This window comes from Microcaecilia unicolor, chromosome 8 (genome assembly GCF_901765095.1).
Source record: "Microcaecilia unicolor chromosome 8, aMicUni1.1, whole genome shotgun sequence".
In the NCBI taxonomy this organism is placed as follows: domain Eukaryota; kingdom Metazoa; phylum Chordata; class Amphibia; order Gymnophiona; family Siphonopidae; genus Microcaecilia; species Microcaecilia unicolor.
The window spans coordinates 170,059,803-170,082,627 of NC_044038.1; the positions used below are offsets into that span (position 1 = coordinate 170,059,803).

General features: G+C 44.9%; 1 protein-coding gene across 1 annotated transcript in view; it reads left to right on the plus strand.

Moving 5' to 3' along the window:
- SAR1B (secretion associated Ras related GTPase 1B) overlaps positions 1-22,322 on the plus strand; it is a 34,972-nt gene extending 12,650 nt beyond the window's left edge. The window contains exons 3-8 of the mRNA XM_030213014.1: positions 4,158-4,229; positions 5,904-6,028; positions 8,094-8,159; positions 19,131-19,234; positions 20,951-21,082; positions 21,604-22,322. Of these exons, the coding sequence (XP_030068874.1) occupies positions 4,177-4,229; positions 5,904-6,028; positions 8,094-8,159; positions 19,131-19,234; positions 20,951-21,082; positions 21,604-21,720 (597 nt within the window). The 5' untranslated portion in view covers positions 4,158-4,176 and the 3' untranslated portion in view covers positions 21,721-22,322. The remainder of the gene's footprint in view (positions 1-4,157; positions 4,230-5,903; positions 6,029-8,093; positions 8,160-19,130; positions 19,235-20,950; positions 21,083-21,603) is intronic.
- Positions 22,323-22,825: the final 503 nt, after the last annotated feature.

Below are 22,825 nucleotides of genomic sequence, written 5' to 3' on the forward strand. Positions count from 1 at the left end.
AAGGATTGGCTGTCAGAGTGATGTCGGACAACACGACAGCATGGCCTACACCAAATCGACAAGGCGGCACTCAGTGCAGAGCTCTAGCTGCGCAGGCCTAACAAATTTGCACTGGGCCCGAGCTGCATCTACAGTTTCTGTCGCAGCTCACATTGCAGGTCAGAGCAACGTGCAAGCCGATTATCTAGCAGGGCATCAGATCGAGCCAGCGGAATGTGGAACTTGCAGACGAAGTGTTCTACAGATATGTGCCAAGTAGGGCAAGCCCGTGATGGATCTAATGGCGACAAGCTCCAATGCCAAAGTCCCGTGCTTCTTCAGCAACGGAGAGATCCTCGCGGCGGTGCGGGTTTGGATGCCTTGGCTCAAACCCTGGCCTCCAGGCCTACTGTAGTGTGTTCCCATCCGTGGCCCTTGAGAGGGCGAGATGCTCCTGCTGATTTGGCTGCATCCAGGAGAAGTGGTTCTCCGTCGCCCCGGATTGGCCCAGGAGGGCCTGGTATGCGGACCTCCAACAGATGCTCGTGGAGGATCCCCTTCAGTTACCTCTGGTTTCCCAACCTGTTGTCCACAGGGTCTGGTGACCATGGAGGACCGCCCGGCCGGATTTGGTCTTATGGCCAGGCTATTGAGAGGGGCGCATTTGAGAGGCAGAGGCTATTCCAATAAAGTAATTACCACTCTCCTGCAAGCCCGCAAGCGTTCCACTTTCCGTGGCTTATTGCCAGGATTTGGCGCCAGTTTGAAGTCTGGTGTGCTTCCAGAGAGATCCACCCCTGCTGGCTCCCTGTCTCGGCCGATTCTGGACTTTTTGCAGGATGGTGTACAAAAGAGGCTTGGCCTATAATTCCCTGCAGGTGCAAGTGTAGCAGCATTGGCCTCGGCCCTGCGTGGCAAGGTTGAAGGGCGTGTCTTTAGCTGCTCATCCGGATGTGGCACAGGTTTCTTAGAGGGGTGCTTCGGCTCCGTCCTCACGGGCGTGCACCTTGTCCAGCTTGGAACCTGGGGCTAGTGCCGAAGGCCCTTCAGGGTGCTCCTTTGCCCCGCTTCGGCGTGCTTCAGAGAAAGATTTGACACTGAAGGCCGTCTTGTTAGTGGGCCATTACTTCGGCGAGACGGGTGTCAGAGCTCCAAGCCGCTGTCCTGTAGAGACCCTTTCTGCAGTTTTCAGGAGTCCGGGGTCATGGTTCGGACTCAGTGCCTTGCTTCTTGCCTAAGATGGTTTCAGCGTTTCACCTAAACCAACCTATTTTCTTGCCCTCCTTTGTCGAGGAGGAGTTTCCAGAATCTTTTGGGCAGTTGCACCTGTTTGGACGTGTGCAGGACTCTGCTGCAGTATCTGCGAGTTACTAACTCTTTCAGGACGTCTGATCATCTGTTTTGTTTTGCTATCAGGTCCTCGCAGAGGTCTCCAGCGTCTAAGGGCCACTATTGCCCGCTGGCTTTAAAGAATCTATCTTTTCAGCTTATTTGCTTGCCGTCGGCCTCCGCCTGATCCTTTAGGGCGCATTCCTACTAGAGGAATTTCCTCTTCTTGGGCTGAAACTGGAGCGCACTCTCTTCAAGAGATTTGTAGTGCAGCAACATGGGCGTCTAAGCTCTCTTTTGCCGACATTACAGGGCGGATGTGGCTGCCAGGAGGGACGCACAGTTTGGAGCGCAGTGCTGGCGCATGGTGTGCTTGTTCCCACCCTATCTAGGGATTACTTTGATACATCCCATCTGTAACGGCTTCATCTGCTTGATGACAAGGAAGGGAAAATTAGGTTCTTACCGTGATAATTTTCTTTCCTTTAGTCATAGCAGATGCAGCCATGATCCCTCCCTGTCTGATGCTATCTGCTGTAAATCTATTTCAGGTTCTGTTCGTGTTTTCTGGAGATTCCGTCCTTGGGAGAAAGTCAGAAAACAGTCTTCAGAATTCTTGTTCAATTAAAGGAGGATGACTTAATTCCCTCCAGTTTCATGTTTTGGAGGATGAGTTTATTCCCTCCAGTTATGTCTCAGTGGAGGATGAGTTTATGCCCTCCGGGAGGATGTTTCATTCCCTCCATTCTGAGTTAATGCCCTTTGTTGTAGGGCCATCGTTCGCTGTGAGGAAAGCTTATGTTATTCGCATTGCGGTTTGCCATACTGCTTTGGAAGCTTCAAATACTGAAGAGAGGCAGTGGAGCAAGCTGGTATGACGCACTGAAAAAAGTGTGCTCTCTATCTCCCTCTGCTGGTTGATGGACACAACCCATCTGTAATGGCTGCATCTGCTATGACTAAAGGAAAGAAAATTATCACGGTAAGAACCTAATTTTCCCTTATGAAATTTCTTTAAAATAGAAAACAGGGGAACTCATTTAATTGAAGAAGAAAGGAATAGAACAGTATGCCTACTCTACCTGCCATCTCAGCTTGGACAGCCCAGATTGACCACACCACCGAAGGTGGAATCAAGAGTTGGTCTTTAAATTAGGATGACTTACTGCAAATAAAGTTGGGTAGCAAGTTCCACAAGATAGGAGCCAAGCAGAACTGCAGGTAGAATGTAGTCTAGAGCTGTAAATGAGGGTATGACCAATGAGTTCCCTCCTTGAGAATGGAAGTATGGGAGGGGGCATTAGGAATCAACAGCAGGTAGAGTGAAAGTCCAGAGTAAGATGCCTTGTGGACAAGCAGGATGACCTTAAATTGAAACCAGTGATAAGGATATAACAATAGTGTAACATTATTGTACTTAGTCATGTTGCATAAGAGCACGATTACATTATTTTGAACTGTCCAAAAACACCTCAAGTCTCAGACGCAGATACCAAAGTAAATATAATTACTTATGCAGCACTTGATCGAATTAATTAATTGAACCTCAAAGACAGAGGCTTGGCCAGTGACTGAAACCTGCATCTAAGTTATTTGAGAGTCAAGAATAACCCTGATGTAGTGAAGAGAATCTGTGAGTATGATAGGAGAGCCATGAAGGAGGGAATAAATCACTGGATGGGATGGTCTACCAGTAGTCTAAACGGCTGACAACTTGGCTGTATTCAGTCTGATGGTGATATAAGGCCAAGACATCGTCACATCCAAGCAGGATGTATAGCCTGAGAGCCAGTGGTGGCCACAGTCAACCCCTGTGTCAGTTCCCTGACTGTCTTCCTAAGTATATATGTTATCTGGTGATGATTCTGACTCTCACATATTTTGGGGTGTTTGCCAAAGTGGCCCCTGATTGAAAAAAAAAAAAAGATTGCTTGGATAAATCTCTGTTGAATCAAGACTTGATTGTTTGGACTCGCAACAAGGAGACCCACCATTAGTAGATATTAAGGGATTCAGCAAGAATGTAGTCTTGCCAATCTCCTCCATTTCAAAAGCAATCCGTAGAAATGTTTCTCCACCATGACCTGGTTTTCTTCTGTTGAACTCTGAATAATGGATCCTCCTTTTTGTGAATGTCTCTTAAGTAGTATTTTTAGAAGAGACTGCTGTATTCCTTAGTGTTATTTCTTCTGTCCTCTAGATGTGTGATCCTATGGTATTTCTAGGTTAGAAATATTTGGGGTAAGTTCTGGATACACAGCTTCAATAGTAAGCAATTGCCTCTTATTTCAAAGATGACTTAGATAAAAAGATCTGAAAGAGTGTATCGGGACCGTGTGAACCATCAGTTCTGTAGATCGATATTCTCCATCAGAGATACTTAAACAGTGAGCTGGCTAGGGTAATTTTTTTTGTAATGTTTGATTCTGATCCACCTTGGATTTTAGGCAAAGTGTAGAAAAGTAAATAGTATTTTGTAGGCATTCTAGATCCACATCTTATAGTCCCCAGGTTTGAATATTATTAAAAATCTGTGGATTGAGGATTTTATAGCCCAGGAGTGCCTAAAGTTTGCACACATCTGTATAAATATGTAGAATAATTAGAGTAAAGAAATAAGAAGGTAAAATGCCTTTGGCCCCATGTTCTGACCATATTGAGCACTAACAGCTGTTGTTCAGTGTGTAACAATATTTATGGTCTAGACAATTCTATAATTCAGGTAATGAAGATTATCCTAGTATTTTCTATTGTAAATATCTTTCCTAAAGCGTGTGGGAGAAGGTTTTTTGTAGTTCTATTTGGTGCTGGTAAATGCTAACCTGAAATTCAACTTTTTTCTCTTTCAGACCCTCCTAAGATTTGGATATGTCCTTCATATTTGATTGGATTTACAGTGGTTTCAGTAGTGTTCTACAGTTTTAGGTAAGTGACACATGACATACACTTTGTAATCTCAGCTGCTTCTGTTAAGTCATCAGTGGTTCAATGACTGTAAATAATGTCCTAGATAAGAATCGATGGGTTAAGCAAAGTTGGTTAAATGGCATAAAGTTCAACAATTGCAGCACAGTGACACTGACAGCAAACGATTGTAAATGGGATAAATATAGTGGAAAGCTGCCTCAAATCCCGGTTTGACATTCATTCCCAAATGAAGCCTGTGAATTCTCCAAGGCAGTATGAGCAGTTATTGAAAGTGTTTAAATTAGTTTGAGCGTGAAATTCCATAAAATACTTAAAAAAAAAAAGTCTTCTAAAGCAGAAAATATTCCTAGAACACTATTAAATTTTTTGATGGGAAGGAAAAAAAAAAAGAACTGTATATAACTAGGGTTAACCTACAATTGCAGGACTCGTGAATTATCTACACTTGCATAATCTAAAGTCCAAAACACCATAGATTCCAGTGACCTTTTTTCTACCAAACATACTTGCTTGTACTATTACGAAGACCATATAGCCAGTGCCAGCATATGTAACTAAAGGTTTGCAAGGAAATTGGCAGCACAAATAACTTCTGGGAAAGCCCAGGCTGCTCTGTCCCGTAAATGGTTATCAAAAAATATGCTTCATAACCATATCAGTCTTGCTGATATACAATGATGCCAACAGGAGGACCCTATTGGCTTCCTGTACACTAGGATCTTGCCAAGATCATTGTCCAAATTATCTGATGAAGGGGGGATTGGTGATCTGTTGCATCTGCAGTCTCTTTCTTAATAGTTGGCAGGAAATACATCTTATCAGTGGTGGAATAGAAGCTTCTAGAATCTCCAATAATATTTCCTAAAAGATATCCCTTGGTGTTGACCCCAAAATCTTGGAAGCTCACAAGTCTGAGGTGTAACTACCTGGTGGCATGTTCCACTCTGTTCAGACCTTCTGAGGTAGTAAGATGTTGTCATTACATCACATTAACTTCTGTATATCCTTCACCTTTGGCTCCAAATGTCCTACCTTATTAGTTACCTCTTGAAGTTCAGAGGTAGTTGATGCATCATGATTCCTCCTTCCTTTCCCCGTCTAGATCGTTGTGGGGGCCCGGAACTCTCATATTATACACACACCCTCCAACATTATCTTTAACATACCACACCACACCAAAAGAAATTAAAATAAACCAAAATCCAAATTAGTAAAGAGCATTTTATATATTATATATATATATATATATTATAATATATATATATATATATGATAGATACAAAATATTACCAACACATCCACACCACGCAATGACCACTTCTCATAAAAAAAATATGATGCATAAGAAAATAAACCCGAACGAACACAAACCTAAGAAAAAAAAAAAAACAAGGAAACTACATGCCAGTAAGAAATAGCCAAGGGGCAGTTGTCCAGGCGGGAATTGGTAGGTGGGAACTGTCCTGGTGGCAACTAGCCCGGATACTGTGCAGTATTGTCAGCAGGTAATAGTTAATGTTAAACTGCCACCTTATTTTGGCTCTAAAGAGCATATGTGCTTATCAGCCTTGACTAGTCTCAAGATGCCCTGGACTGCTGACCTGTTGGACCTAAATTTGCAAAACTGCAATCCCTATATGCGTTTACCAAATTTTCCTTTGTTTCATTTTAGGACTGTATAAGAAGTCAGGCAAATTAGTATTTCTGGGATTGGATAACGCTGGAAAGACCACGCTGCTACACATGCTGAAAGATGACAGATTGGGACAACATGTTCCCACATTACATCCCAGTAAGTAAAATCTTTTGCCTTTGTGTCAATTCCAGTACTGCACTGTCCAAATGTAGTTGTGTCAGTCTTTTTGTGGTCAGGATTTCGAAGGTTTGAGGAACACATGAAAGGAAGTTTTCGTCCCTTTTAAGAAGCAGCCATTTTAATCACGTCAAATACTGATGTGTGATGAGAATTAAGGCAAATTTAACACTGCTCCCCAGGAGCAAAGGTATCTGTTTAAAATGGAACTACTCTCAAAAGTTTGTCCATCTTCCAAAACTGTCAGCATTAACGTCCAATCGACTGTTTTCATTCCTGGAAGAAAGGCATTAAGTGCATGGTAGTGAGACATTAAGACTACAGACTGTGGCATTTAAGAATTAAAGATGCCTTTGAAGCAGACATCCTTGTCAAAACAGACATCCTTGTCAAAACTCACTGTAGTCAGATGGTTACCACCTTTTTTTTTTTTTCCCTGCTCTGGTTGGATTCAGGTTTGGTTGGAACCAGCTCTGGGATCTTGTACCATGATTTTTCATTTTCCTCTATTTCATTTTCCTCTGTTGGATCCCTACCTGACTTTATCCAGTCATTGCAATAAGAGTCCTTGGCAGAGGTTTATATAATCAGGGGCCTAATTCCATCCAGTAGGCATCACTGTGTGCAGTGACTTTGTCCTGGGGCAGTGCATTCATCACTTGGTAGCCCTGTCCGGTCTTTCTCCATAGCAGTTCATTGCCACCAGGGCAGCTTCCCACTCTAAGCTTTCTGTAAGGACTGAATCTTTTTTTCAAAGTTTCCTTAATAAGGAGCAGGACTTTTTAAAAAGCACCTTTGGTGCCATGTATGCTGGCTCCAGACACCATCACTTCTCAGACTTTTGTGCTGCTGCTATTTGAGTGTAGAGGGAAATGCACATTGGGAGAGATTCGTGACATCTGGCTGCTGTAACAGAATGTCTTGAATTAAGTCAGTTGAATACAAATCGCAAGTGTTAACAACATACTCTGGCTACACTTTGTGTTAACACAAAATAGTCTAGAATATAGTCTGCCATAACACTGGACCTGGCTGCCTAAGAACCCTGCAGACTACTTGTGCTGCATCTTCTAATGCAAACCTACATTTCTCTGAAGTAGGTTAAGGCAGATAATAAGACATTCTTCACCATTTTTGAAAATTCTTTATTTAGATTCATGGGCAATTCTATCTCCTTGTCCACTATTCAGATTTACACGAGTGTGGCTAGCATTAGTGTACTGCTAGGGGTCATTAGGACCCATTTTGAAACCTGGAGTCGGCTGAGATGGAAGTGAAGGGGGACTGCTCTGTCTCTTGCCACTCGGTGATTCCCGGTAAGCATACACAGAGAGTATTGGGAAGGGACCGACCCGCTGGCTGCTGCCCTTTGGTGGGGGGCTTGTTCTATTTTTTGTACAGTTGGGGGCAGCAGTCACATTACCAGACTGCAGATAACACAACTCACTTAATGTTTCCTCTTGAGGTGGTGTTAGGTGCAGCCGTTCTAGCTTATGACACCTGGCCACTCCTCCACCCCACCCTGTCACGGCCACAACCTGTGCTTACCTGTGTTAAGCAACTAGTGTGGGGTTTTACTACACTGGCTAGTTTACCGTACACGGTAGCTGTTAGTGTAGGTTTGCACTAATATCTACTGCCTAATAAAATCTGTGCTAACTGCTTAACACAGCTTAGTAAATAGGTCCCCCTGTGTTTCTCTGCTTAACTCATGTCTTGATGTCTTATGCTGGTTTGTGAAAAGAAACCAAGAATTAACTTTTGAATGCTTCTGTAGCCTCAGGAGGTGTGTTAGAACAATTAAAATATTAATAGTGGAGGGGGGAGGGGGGGCAAGCACCTGCATATTTCAGTTTGTTATTGTTAAGTTACTAAATAGCTGGGGGAGGGGAAACAGTAAACATGTGATCGGATTTAGAAAATGGAATGAAAATATCAAATTGTATTTATGTTAAGGAGCACACAGACATTTCCAGTCAGTATGCTAAAGCAATTACAGGTGTAGACTTTTTTTTTTTTAACAGCATTTTGTTTTTAATTTTAGCCTCGGAAGAGCTGACGATTGCTGGTATGACTTTTACTACTTTTGATCTGGGTGGACATGCCCAAGGTAAGTTGTTTTTTTTTTGTGTGTTTTAAATATTTTATTTCTCTATATATCTATATCTATATATACAGCTGTGTGTGAAACATACAGTGGGGTTTGAGAAATGTGTTTTTCTTCAGTTAAGTAGGCTGTTCCTTGCACACGAAGCTGGATTCATGATAATTCAACTTGAAGAATATCTTTGGTAATGCTGCAATTGGTGTTCTCCGAGGACAAGCAGGCTGCTTGTTCTCACGACTGGGTTGACGTCCACGGCAGCCCCCACCAACCAGAAAAAAACTTCGCGGGCGGTCCCGCACGCAGGGTACGCCACCGCGCATGCGCAGAGGGACCGTCTTCCCACCCCGTGCGCGACCGTTTCCGCTCAGTTTTTTTCTATTCTGCGCTGGAGAGAGACGTGTTATTGTCTCTTTCTTTGTCAGCCCCGGAAACCGGATTGTGGCCTAGCCGCGGCTTTTTTCTGTTTGCGTTCGCGTTTTTTTCCTATCGAATTTGAAAAAAAAAGAAAGAAAGAGTGTCCTCGTCGTCTTAGCCACGAGGGCGCTTCGTCGCGGCCTTGTGGCCGTGCGGGATCGTTCTTTTTTGGGTGTGCTTTTCACCGCCACCATCGACGACTTGACTTCGCCGATGCGATTTTTCCTTCGATGTCCTCGAAGGTCCCGAGCGGATTCAAAAAGTGGTGGTTGGTGCGGCCAGCAGATCTCGCAGACCGATACTCACGCTTGGTGCCTCCAGTGCCTCGGGCTGGAGCATAATTCCAGGACGTGCACCTTCTTTCTCGGCTTGAGGAAGCGGACACAGGTGGCGAGGCAAGTTCTTCGGGACCGTTTTTTCAGAACTTGCGCCGGCTCTTCGACGTCGACTTCCGACGGCATCGGTGTCGACTGCCGGGTCTTCGTACCTGTACCGATGTCGACGAATCAGCGCCGACCCTGGCACCGACCCCAGGAGTACAGGTACTGTTGGCCCTGCCGGTGACGGTGGGGTGGCCGCGCGGGCAGTCGGCCCTGGCCACTCCCTCTACCCAGGGCCATCGGGACCAAACCCTGTCGGATCCGATTCCTCGAGGCCGGGGGGGGGGGTGGGGGGTTCTACCTCCTGCTGTCGTCTCTCCCGCCGATGACGGCAATCGGAAGAAAGCAAAAGAAACACCGTCATCGTTTGCCCACGGCGCACGGACTGCCAGCTCCAGTACCTCGAGGGATGACTCGATGCCAGGAAGCGGCAGGGCCGGGAGGAGCGTTCCCCCTCGGTTGAAGAGGTGTTGCTGCGTCAGTCCGCGGGTACTTCGGTACCGTCTCCTGGACCCAAGCAGCTTCTGGCACCGACACCCCACACCGGCCCCCCTGCCTTTCCCGACAGCGGGCCTTGACAGAGTGCCTCCGAGCCATCCTTCCCGAGATCCTGGAAGGGCTGATGCACCAGGCTCTGCCGGCACCGGGGGTGCTTGTGCCCCCGCGCCGTTGATGGAGGCGCCGGTGTGCTCTGGCCTGATGCCGAGGCCTCTCCTTGCCTTCTTTGTCAGGGGGATATGTCTATTTTGCATTCCCTTTCCCGTGGTCACTGTGGATGAGCCAAGGGCGGAGATGCTCGAAGTCCTCGACTATCCATCACCACCTAGAGAGTCTTCCACGGTGCCGTTGCACAATGTCCTTAAGGAGACACTGCTTCGGAACTGGCTGAAGCCACTATCTAATCCCACCATCCCCAAGAAAGCGGAGTCCCAATACAGGATCCACTCAGACCCGAGTGATGCGGCCTCAATTGCCTCATGACTCGGCGGTCGTGGACTTTGCTCTCAAGAGAGCACGGAGTTCGAGGGATACCGCCTCGGCGCCCCCTGGGCGGGAGTCTCGCACTCTGGACTCGTTTGGGAGGAAGGCCTACCAATTGTCCATGCTCGTGACCCCGCATCCAGTCATACCAGCTCTACACGAGCATTCACATGCGGAACAATGTGAGGCAACTGGCGGACCTGGTCGACAAGCTCCCCCCGGAGCAGTCCAGGCCTTTTCAGAGGTGGTCAGGCAGCTGAAGGGCGTGCAGAACGTTCCTGTCCAGGGTATCTATGACACCTGTGATGTGGCATCTCGAGCTGCGGCCCAAGGTATAGTGATGAGCAGAATTTCCTGGCTGCTTGCCTCTGACCTGGACAACCACACCCAGCAGCGACTGGCGGATGTCCCTTGCCGGGGGGATAACATTTTTGGCGAGAAGGTCGAGCAGGTTGGTGGACTAACTACACCAGCGGGAAACCGCTCTCGACAAGCTCTCCCACCGGGCGCCTCAGCATCCACCTCTGCAGGTGGACGTTTTTCCTGGGCCCGGCAGGCTGCACCCTACGCCTACAGCAAGTGTAGTACACCCAGCCGGCCCGAAGGCCTCCTCAGGCACAGGGACAGTCCCAGCGCGCTCGTTTCCGTCAACAGCGTGCGCCTAAGCAGACCCCTGCGCCTCCACAGCAAAAGCAGGGGACGGGCTTTTGACTGGATCCATGGGACATAGCCGCCATCAAAGTGTCCGTGCCGGACGACCTACCGTCGGGGGGAGGTTAAAAGCTTTCACCAAAGTGGCCTCTTATAACCTCCGACCAGTGGGTTCTCCAAATAGTGCGGTGCGGATACACCCTGAATTTGGTCTCCACTTCACAAAATTGCCCACCGGGAGCCCAATCCTTCAGCTCCCATCACAGCAGGTACGTGCAGAGGAACTCTCCGCCCTTCTCAGCACCAATGCGGTCGAGCCCATGCCAACCCTGGCAGGAAGGGCAGGGATTCTATTCCAGGTACTTCCTTATGCAAAAGAAAACAGGGGGGATGCGCCCCATCCTAGACCTGAGAGTCCTGAACAAATATCTGGTCAAAGAAAAGTTCAGGATGCTTTCCTTGGGCACCCTTCTACCAATGATTCAGAAAGGACGATTGGCTATGTTCCCTGGATTTAAAGGACGCTTATACTCACATCCCGATACTGCCAGCTCACAGACAGTATCTCCGATTCCGTCTGGGACACGGCACTTTCAGTATTGTGTGCTGCCCTTTGGGCTCGCCTCTGCACCACGGGTGTTCACGAAGTGTCTGGTGGTGGTTGCGGCGTATCTACGCAAGCTGGGGGGTGCAGGTGTTCCCGTAGCTCGACGATTGGCTGGTCAAGAGCACCTCAGAGGCAGGAGCTCTTTGGTCCATGCAGTGCACTATTCACCTCTGGAGCTGCTGGGGTTTGTGATAAATTACCCGAAGTCCCATCTCCAGCCAGTCCAATCTCTGGAATTCATAGGAGCTCTGCTGAACTCCCAGACGGCTCAGGCCTTTCTTCCCGAAGCAAGGGCGCAGAATCTTCTGTCCCTCGCTTCCCAGACCAGAGCGTCTCAGCAGGTCACAGCTTGGCAGATGTTGAGACTCCTGGGTCATATGGTCTCCACGGTTCATGTGACTCCCATGGCTCGCCTTCACATGAGATCTGCTCAGTGGACCCTAGTTTCCCAGTGGTGCCAAGCTACCGGGAATCTAGAAGATGTCATCCGCCTGTCTGCCAGTTGCCGCAATTCGCTGCACTGGTGGACGATTCGGACCAATTTGACCCTGGGACTTCTATTCCAAATTCCACAGCCCACGAAGGTGCTGACGACGGATGCATCTTGCCTGGGGTGGGGAGCTCATGTCGATGGGCTCCACACCCAGGGACTGTGGTCCCTCCAGAACAGGATCTTCAGATCAACCTCCTGGAGCTCCGAGCGGTCCTGGAACGCACTGAAGGCCTTCAGAGATCGGCTGTCCTACCAAATCATCCAAATTCGGACAGACAATCAGGTTGCAATGTATTATATCAACAAGCAGGGGGGCACCGGATCTCGCCCCCTGTGTCAGGAAGCCGTCGGGATATGGAGTTGGGCTTGCCAGTTCGGCATGCTTCTCCAAGCCACATACCTGGCAGGCGTAAACAACAGTCTGGCCGACAGGCTGAGCAGAGTCATGCAACCGCACGAGTGGTCGCTCCATTCCAGAGTGGTACGCAAGATCTTCCGAGAGTGGGGCACCCCCTCGGTGGACCTTTTCGCCTCTCAGACCAACCACAAGCTGCCTCTGTTCTGTTCCAGACTACAGGCACACGGCAGACTGGCGTCGGATGCCTTTCTCCTCCATTGGGGGAACGGCCTCCTGTATGCTTATCCTCCCATACCTTTGGTGGGGAAGACCTTGTTGAAGCTCAAGCAAGACCACGGCACCATGATTCTGATAGCGCCTTTTTGGCCCCGTCAGATCTGGTTCCCTCTACTTCTGGAGTTGTCCTCCGAAGAACCGTGGAGATTGGAGTGTTTTCCGACTCATTTCGCAGAAGGACGGAGCGCTTCTGCACCCCAACCTTCAGTCCCTGGCTCTCACGGCCTGGATGTTGAGGGCGTAGATTTTGCTTTGTTGGGTCTGTCTGAGGGTGTCTCCCGTGTCTTGCTTGCCTCTAGAAAGGATTCCACTAAAAAGAGTTACTTTTTTAAGTGAAGAGGTTTGTCGTTTGGGTGTGAGAACAAGGCCCTAGAACCTCGTTCTTGCCCTGCACAGAACCTGCTTGACTACCTTCTGCACTTATCAGAGTCTGGTCTCAAGACCAACTCAGTAAGGAATCACCTCAGTGCGATTAGTGCTTACCATCATTGTGTAGAGGGTAAAGCCATCTCTGGAGAGCCTTTAGTCGTTCGATTTATGAGAGGCTTGCTTTTGTCAAGGCCTCCGGTCAAGCCTCCTGCAGTGTCATGGGATCTCAACGTCGTCCTCACCCAGCTGATGAAACCTCCTTTTGAGCCACTGAATTCTTGCCATCTGAAGTACTTGACCTGGAAGGTCTTTTTCTTGGTGGCAGTTACTTCAGCTCATAGAGTCAGTGAGCTTCAAGCCCTGGTAGCTCATGCTTCTTATACCAAATTTCATCATAACAGAGTAGTACTCTGCACGCACCCTAAGTTCCTGCCAAAGGTGGTGTCGGAGTTCCATCTTAACCAGTCAATTGTCTTGCCGACATTCTTTCCCAGACCGCATACCCGCCCTGCTGAACGTCAGTTGCACACATTGGACTGCAAGCGAGCGTTGGCCTTCTATCTGGAGCGGACATAGTCCCACAGACAGTCCGCCCAATTTATTTCTTTTGACCCCAATAGGAGGGGGGTTGCTGTCGGGAAACGCACCATCTCCAATTGGCTAGCAGATTGCATTTCCTTCACTTACGCCCAGGCTGGGCTGGCTCTTGAGGGTCATGTCACAGATCATAGTGTTAGAGCCATGGCAGCGTCAGTGGCCCACTTGAAGTCAGCCACTATTGAAGAAATTTGCAAGGCTGCGACGTGGTCATCAGTCCACACATTCACATCACATTACTGCCTCCAGCAGGATACCCGACGCGACAGTCGGTTCGGGCAGTCGGTGCTGCAGAATCAGTTTGGGGTTTGAATCCAACTCCACCCTCCAGGACCTGATTTTGTTCTGTTCAGGCTGCACTCTCAGTTAGTTGTTCTTCGTAGGTCAATTTCTGTTATGCCCTCACCGTTGTGAGGTTCAATTGACCTGGGTTCTTGTTTTGACTGAGCCTGAGAGCTAGGGATACCCCAGTCATGAGAACAAGCAGCCTGCTTGTCCTCGGAGAAAGCGAATGATACATACCTGTAGCAGGTGTTCTCCGAGGACAGCAGGCTGATTGTTCTCACCTACCCCCCTCCTCCCCTTTGGAGTTTGCGTTTTTCATCATTTCTTTGCTTGTCATTCAACTGAGGGGGAAGGGTCCGCGCAGGGCGGGAAGAAGGCCGCGCATAAGCAGTGGGCGTGCCCTGCGTGCGGGACCGCCCACAAAGTTTTTTTTACAGTTGGTGGGGGGCTGCCGTGGACGTCAACCCAGTCGTGAGAACAATCAGCCTGCTGTCCTCGGAGAACACCTGCTACAGGTATGTATCATTTGCTTTACCTGTCTGTGCTTTGTATAGTGAAACTTGCTGTTCAAGATTTATCCTAGAGATCGCTGTATAGCATTGTTACCCAGCTTAAAACTTGATTCCTCTTCAGATGCTTATGTTTTCTGTATATCAGCCTTGTACTGCACTCCCATAGACCCAGACCCTATTCACTGTTTCCTCTAAACTGAGTGGGAGTCTTCCAGCTACGGTCCTGCCAGTGGGTGGTGCTGTTTCACTGTCACATTTGCAATAGTAAGGGACAGGCAAGCTATGCAGGATTCCAGGGATACTGGATTGAAAACATAATAAAACACCACCCCCTAATGGCAGCAATGCAGTTGGAGGAGTCCTGTCCGGCTTAGAGGGAACTGCGTCTCCTATTCCAGTTGATGCCTTGAAGCAAGAGCTATGGCCTAAAGCACATACAGAGGAGCCGATGCTGGCAAATGCTTCAGGGATACAGCAAGCTGTATGTAATCGCAAAAGGACACTTTTTGGTTTTTAGCTAAGCAAAAGTGTTAAAGCAAAACTTTGCCTGGATTATTGCTACTGCCAATTTACACTATCAAACCTCCAGTGGACAGTGGGTGAGGCAATGTTGTAGATTCTTATACACCTTGAAACAGTTTAAAGTCTGTGCTGGTCTCAATGTCGGACTTCTCCCATTATTCCACCTACGCAAGGTCCAAAGGTGGTTTGCTAATAGGTCAGTTAGTATGTAAAAGTTATGTGCTGATCATGTTAGCACATTGAAAGCAAAGGGACAAAGGTCACCAATTAGAAAGTAACTCAATACGTTGCTACTCAGCTTTTAGTAGAATGAGCAAATGACACTGCCAGAAAATATAAGCAAATCATAACATTTGTTCCAATGATAGTGTGAAAAAGAGGGAAAGGGCTGATGTCTTAGGATGATCAGAAATTTCACCACCCTGTCACCACCTGACTTGAAGTGTGTTTATAAATAAAACGAGCAGTACAAAGTTAATAACAAAACAGGGATAGACAAAACAAGCTGTGCAGCATCCCTAAGACTTTGAAGAAATAAGACATACACAACTACACACTACACTGGAAGAAGTACCAGTGTGCCTTTTAAGTCCTTACTAAAGCAGGTAGACGTGTACTCCACATTACTGGCACAGCCAGTGAAAACACGCGATATCTTTTAGCACAGCTTTCATACTGGAACATCCAGAAATCTGACTGTCTTATGGTCTAGGGGACTGGTGCCAGCATGCTCTTGTGATGATCTTACATAATGCAACAGCAGTGAGAGCATCTATAGCATGCATATAACCAGAGCATTTGCAAAGAAAGCCTTTTTGGCAAAATAAGGATACGTTGCCAAGCAGATGGCAGAAACAAAAGGGGTTCGCAGTTTCCACAAAAATTCAACAAAAGAAGGAAGTGGAAAACACAACTTCAAGAGATCAATCCGAGACAAGGGGTGAGATGCTCCAGGAAAGCTTTATTAGGTCCTAATAAAGCTTTCCTGGAGCATCTCACCCCTTGTCTCGGATTGATCTCTTGAAGTTGTGTTTTCCACTTCCTTCTTTTTTTGCCAAGCAGATGGCAGCATCTGTCCTGCTGTATAATTGGTTCTGTAAGCTGTTCTCTAGATAGAGTACATTTTTAATTGTGAGGCTCTTATGGCTACTCCATGTGTAGCCTCAGCTTTGTACTGGTGGTGGTATACTCCTCAATTACTCATAGTATGCTGGGATGAGCTGACATCAGTATTATCCAAAACTAATATACTACCTGGCCTGAACAGATCACAGCAGTTAAAACACACAGAAAAATAAAAAGCACAAAATATTAAAAAGGAAGGAACTCCAATTTTGTTGACAGGAAAGACATTACAGCATATTCTATCACATAGAGATAGTGCCTTTCCATTAACAGATTCCTAATAAATCCTAACTACCTCTTGTTCAATAAAAACAAAAGCTTGCCCAAAATAAAACCTTTTAAGCATGGTCTTCAATGTATTAGAGTTTAACTCTACACGTATATCTTATGGAACAGTATTCCATAAATGAGTTGCTAAGCAAGAGACTGCTCTTTCCCTAGCCCAGACTCCCCTTATTCTAGTTCTTGATGGCTCAACCATCAGGCAATCCTGCATAGATCTAAGGACCCTTCCTGGAATATATGGAATAGTCAGGCTATTTTAAATAAGAGGGTTTTACCTCATGAAATGCTCTTTGAGCCAAAACCAAAATCTTGAAATAAGTTCTAAATGTTGTTGGCACCCAGTGGTAAAGCACAAAAAAGAGGGAAACGTGATCATATTTCTTCTAATTTCCCAAGAGCATAATAGCCACATTTTGCAGAGTTTGCAATCTCTTCAATTTATTACCCGACAGACCTGCACAAATCACATTTGCATAATCTAACCTTGATATTAACAAAGCATGTTACGTTTCCTCGTTGAACAAATATCTCAAAGATCATAATCTTCTCAAAATTACAAAACCCTCTTTTACCATTTTATTGACCTGATCTTCAAATGTTAATCTTGAATCAATAAGCACTCACAAGTAACGGAAACATTCCACTGGTAGTATGGGATTTCCAAACAATACTGGCATAACCATAGGCCTATCCCAATCTCCTGTAATGCAACAGATTTTAGTTTTTTGAATATTTAAAACCTGATGCCGTTGAAACAACCAATCAGCTTCTAGACCATTTTACATTTCTGAGATATCCAAAGTATCTGGATCAATCTGTGCTAAGATTAAAATATCATCGGCGTAACAAAACACACGCAAACCCAGACTTGGTATTAATATTCAAGAAGTCCCTTAAGACTTATCTATGTGGTCAAGCATACTCTTCTGTTTTTTAACTTCCTACCGGCCCTCGTTTGCATCTCCTGTTGTTTGCTCCCCTCCCACGATGTTCCTTATTCTCTGCCCCGGCCTTGAATTTGTATGATGTTCTTTTCATAAATATTGTTAGCCACGTAGCGCCCGCCATGGTGGGAATATGTGGGATATAAATGTTCTAAATAAATAAATATCATATGCAGACTTAAAAATATATTAAATAGCATGGGAGACAATGCAGAAGCCTTGTGGGACTCCACGATCAATATCAAAACTTGTAGAAAGCAGGGATTTTTGAGAATCTTGAAATGTCCTTTGGTTCAAAAATGAACTGAACCACTCTAGTACTACCTCTGCGATACCTACATCTTGTGAAAGTTGCAATAAGAATGTGTGAATCAGGTCAAAAGCTAAGTCCAATGATTTTGCAAGGGCAATATATCCTTTATCTAAATTGCTGTAATCAAGGCCCCTGTACTGTGGCCCTCTCTAAATCTTCACTGTCAGGGATGTAAGATGTGAGCAGATTCTACAAAAATAACTGGTTGTTCCAGTGCTATTCAGTAGTTTTGGCCATAAAAGGCAAATCTGAGATGAGCCTATAATTCTGAGCTTCTCCTCTTCCTCCACTTTCTATCTCAGTTGATAACACCCTCATCCTCCCCGTCTCATCTGCCCGCAACCTCGGAGTCATCTTTGACTCCTCTCTTTCCTTCTCTGCGCATATCCAGCAGATAGCCAAGACCTGTCGCTTCTTCCTCTTTAACATCAGCAAAATTCGCCCTTTCCTCTCTGAACACACCACCCGAACTCTCGTCCACGCTCTCATTACCTCTCGCCTGGACTACTGCAACTTACTCCTCACCGGCCTCCCACTTAGCCATCTATCCCCCCTTCAGTCTGTTCAGAACTCTGCTGCACGTCTCATATTCCGCCAGAACCGATATACTCATATCACCCCTCTCCTCAGGTCACTTCACTGGCTTCCGATCAGATACCGCATTCAATTCAAGCTTCTTCTTACCTACAAATGCACTCAGTCTGCTGCCCCTCACTACCTCTCTACCCTCATCTCCCTTACGTTCCCGCCCGTAACCTCCGTTCACAGGATAAATCCCTCCTCTCAGTACCCTTCTCCACCACCGCCAACTCCAGGCTCCGCTCATTCTGCCTCGCCTCACCCTATGCTTGGAACAACCTTCCTGAACCCTTACGCCAAGCCCCCTCCCTGCCCATCTTCAAGTCTTTGCTTAAAGCCCACCTCTTCAATGCTGCGTTCGGCACCTAACCCTTACCGTTCAGTGAATCCAGACTGCCCCAATTTGACTGCCCCGATCGGACCGACCGTTCACTTGTCTATTAGATTGTAAGCTCTTTGAGCAGGGACTGTCTCTCTTTGTTAAATTGTACAGCGCTGCGTAACCCTAGTAGCGCTCTAGAAATGTTAAGTAGTAGTAGTAGTAGTAGTAGCTTTTAACATGTCCTCCTTCATGCCTTTTAATATAGGTCTAACTACAGCATATTTCCAAGACTTGTCATATGTAATAGTAAAGGTACCAGACCATGTCTCTCAATTTTAAGCCAAGAAATAGGATGTGATCCAAACACAAAGTAGTAGGTTTAATCTTTGAAATAACCTTGGAAATCTTTGAGGGAGCAGGCCTGAAAAGTGGTCCATTGGGCCACAGGCAGCATATGCTCTCCCTTTGTAGAATTTTAATCATTTTCATTTCCTGCAGTTGCATCTATCAACAAGTGACCAAGTACTTCCAGATTGGACATAACAAGCCCCGCCTCTTGTTTTTCCTGTTTTTTTTCGTTTTTTTTTTTTAACAAGAGAAAATAAAGCTTGTGCTATATTGCCTTTTTCCAAAACCTGCTTAGAGTAATAAACTCTTAGCCTGCTTTACTTTCAAATTATTATATTTTTGTAACTGTCTACATTTATCTAAACGTATCACAGTGTAAAGGGATGTTCTTGGTAACAACAGTAGGGATTCCTCTGCTTAAGATGATTAGTTCACAGGCTACTCGAGTTGAAAAGATAGGGCTTCTCTACCTAGATAATTTCTTATACCTGTCTTGGATTTGGAGTATTTGGGCCTTTGATTCCTGCACTGTAAACCTTAGAATATTTTTCTTAAGCATCTTGGTTGATAAAGCATGGCCTTCATTGATTTGAGTCTTTCTGTTTTGCATAAGCTCGCAGAGTGTGGAAAAACTACCTCCCAGCCATCAATGGTATTGTGTTCCTGGTGGATTGTGCAGATCATTCAAGACTGGCAGAGTCAAAAGTAGAACTTGATGTGAGTAAATAAGCTAATATTCCTCTAATACTGTTTTAATTTAAGATATGTATTACTGGGGGTGGGGGGTTGTCCTCACCATTTCAAGAGAGGCATGGGATGTGGGTTCCTTTCACCTGCTTGGCTTCTCCCTTTTCACTGCTACAAGCTCATGCTTTCTTATGCCTGCCCTGTAACTTTTGAAACATCACTTCCCATTGCATTGTTCCTTCTCACCACCATTTAGTCTCTAAGAACCTTGTTTCTTTAGGGTTGTCTTCCATTAGCCTCCATAAGGCTCTTATCCTTTTCTATCCATTATTTGACTGCCTTTTACGCTGGTCCTTCGGCTGCTTCTCTTGCTCAGGTTTTTGGGAGGCCTCCCTTTCAATAGCAGCTTTTCCCAGGTGAATCATTTTCTCCTCCTTCATGTATGACTTGTGCTAATTTTAATTTTGTCTTTAGTCTGATCTGTTTACTTTGAACTGTTCAGCATTGACAGTCAACAGCAAATGAAAATGAAATATTTGTTGGATCTGTTACTGCAAGTATAGGCCCCTCTTACCCTTTCATTTTATTGCCAGACAACAGAAAGTAGGGCAGATTTTAGAAAAAAGTATACAAATCAGAACTGAGATGTCCAAGTTGGGCTGCATCAATTTCTGGTAATATTTTAGAAAAAGATCTTCCAGTGTAGAACCTTTTTTTTATTATTATTTATTTTTTGGCAACAAGCAATGGCGGCATCCAGTTTGCAATTTTCAATGGCTAAAACATCAACGAAAGCAGCCAAGTAACATCTATATGTGTGCTGGAACTTTACATGTATGTTTGGTAATTTTTAGAACCTAGATATGTAAGTGTGGACACTTAGTCGTGTATGTCTGTCATTTTGGAAACCCAGCCATCTATATTCTCCCAGTTAGGTACAGAGTCCACAATCAGTGAGGGGCAGGGGAGGGGATAAAGGAGGCAACTTCCCCTAAACCCTACTATAGAACACTGTCCCAAAACAATTTTACAAAACCTAGACATGCTGAAGAGCAGGTTTACATTTCAGCATTGATCATGAAGCTTGAAAACAGCCCTCCATAGCTCAGATATTACAAAAAAATTTGACTTTATTTTTCAAATATCAAAAATTGACGGCATTGCGACATGGACGTATGACTAAATTTCCTAAATCTGGGGACGCTTATAAGGTTTGAAGAGTCTTCCCCCAGCTAGAGACTATATTATAGAAGCTTTATCATTGCAATGCATTCTTTTAAGCTTCTGGTACTCCCGCTATATATGATAACGGTACATTGATATCTGGACCTCAGTGCACACCTTGGGTATAGGATTGAAGAGGGGGTGGGTCTTGGAGAGGACTTTGCTACAGTTATTATTATGCTTATTTTTGTTCTAAATAAATAAACTCAAAATAAAATTAATATACTGCAAAAAAAAAAAAAGGCACTCATAAAGGTGCATTTCCTTTCTCACCTGAACCATGCCCAAAATTGCTCCTATTCACAATTTACATGTATAAATCTCAACTTTCTAAAATCAGGTTTTCTATGTTCGTTTGATATGTGAATGCTGGTATTTACATATGCATATTGTGAAAAGGGCTTATAAAATAGCCCCCTTTTCCAAATCTCTTCCTCCAAAGGTGCAGGCTGAGGAAATGCAGGCACATTGTCGGGACTTCTGTTTTGTGTTGCTGATGAAATTCTTTGTATTCTTTTGTAGGCACTAATGACAGATGAAACAATTGCTAACGTGCCTATCCTAGTTCTTGGCAATAAAATCGACAAACCAGAAGCCATCAGCGAAGAGAAGTTAAGAGAAATGTTTGGACTCTATGGTCAGACGACGGGAAAGGTAAATTAGTTCGTTCTTCAATCCCACCAGTGCTTCTGAATTGCATGAAAATTCTGCTTCAGCAAGTCTTTATTTAAACAGTATTTTATTTCCAATTTTGGCAAACTGTTCATCCTGTCCCCAAACAGTCCTTTTTCTATTTCCTTTTTCTTTGTTGCAATAGTCTGGAGCCTTTTAACTAGTTTTTTTTTGATGTTCAGGAATGTGTAATGTTTTCGAATTTGTTATATATATATGAAGAAGTGTTGCTCTAAATAGTGGCTCCCTAGATAAAGCAGTGTAGGCCTGCCAGATAGCAGACCTAAACTAAAGAGAGAATCAGTGCAGGCAACATGCAATCTGTCTTCAGCATCACAAAGCAATTAGGCAGGAGTTCTGAATGTACAGATAAAGTTAAACTCTAGAATTTAGGATACCTGCCTGTATCATGTTAGAAAGCTAGATTTGCATTCTATGTTTGTTTGTAAACAATTATTTTGTAGTACTTGCTGCAACTGATTTTGGGCTCTTTCAATTTCTAGGGAAACATCTCATTAAAAGAACTGAACGCCAGACCCCTTGAAGTCTTCATGTGCAGCGTGCTAAAGAGAGAAGGCTATGGAGAAGGTTTTCGCTGGCTCTCACAATACATTGACTAATGCCAAAATTGCATTGGTGCATTCTGTTGCGAGTATGAATATTAAGTCCACTCGGTTATTTGATAACTCAGCGTGCATAACTTGAACTCGTTTGACTTTTGTTTGTTAAATATTTGGTTCTAAAAGCTTTTTTGTTTTTTCTTTCTTCTTTTTTTTTTTTTAAAGAATATTGATATATCAACTGTTCTAAATTTTTAAGTATGGGATTGAAAACCAATTTCAAGAAAGTTTGCATTTGAAAACATGATCTCTGTAATCCCATAGCATGATTTCTAGTTTCTCACAACTTAAGATATTCATGGTAGCAGCCCCTCCAGTTTATGGACAGAGTGACTTTCCAGTACCATATCTTTTGAATGCACTTTTTAACAGGGAAAGGTACAGGCGTGTGAAAGGTATTGAATGATCATCGTGTAAAATTTTTTTATGTACTTTTTTGAAACTGGTTTAATAAACTTAGACTATGTAACCACCTATCTTATGACACCGCAACTAATTAGCTCATTGGTAATTGCATGATGCCTTACAGTTTCCAAACATAATCCTTCTTATGCAACGTCATGCAATAAAACAGAATTAATTTTTGGCATATTTAACCAGAAGGTGCTTTTGTTTTGATGTGTAAACCATTGAAGGGTGTCCTCTGAATGTTTTGGTCCGTGCAGTATGTTCTATTAAGGAGACAGAGGTTGACTTAGTTGTTCTTTAGACTGGTAGAAATATTGCAGCTAAACACTAATTTGTACATCTGTTAGCAAGAATTCAGGTAGATAACGCCAGTACTGTGCTCGCCTCTAATTTCTAGCAGTTAATCAAGTAGTGCTAGTGCTGTGGACTTCTTTTCTCGTTACCTATTCACTGGGAGGGTTCTGAAATACAGTCCTCAAGAACCCTCAGCAGGTTCCAGTTTTTCTGAATAATCAAACTAGGCAGCTTGTACTAATAACTTAGGTTCAAGTGTGTCTCATGAACGTTCATTGTTTTGTATCTTGAAAGCAAGACCAGTTGGTAGCAAAGAAGTTGGGATTTGAGGATTGCGTTTAGGGGGCCGGAGGTGTATATGATTCAAGTTGTCTTCAAGAAACATAAATGGTATCCTGCCAGT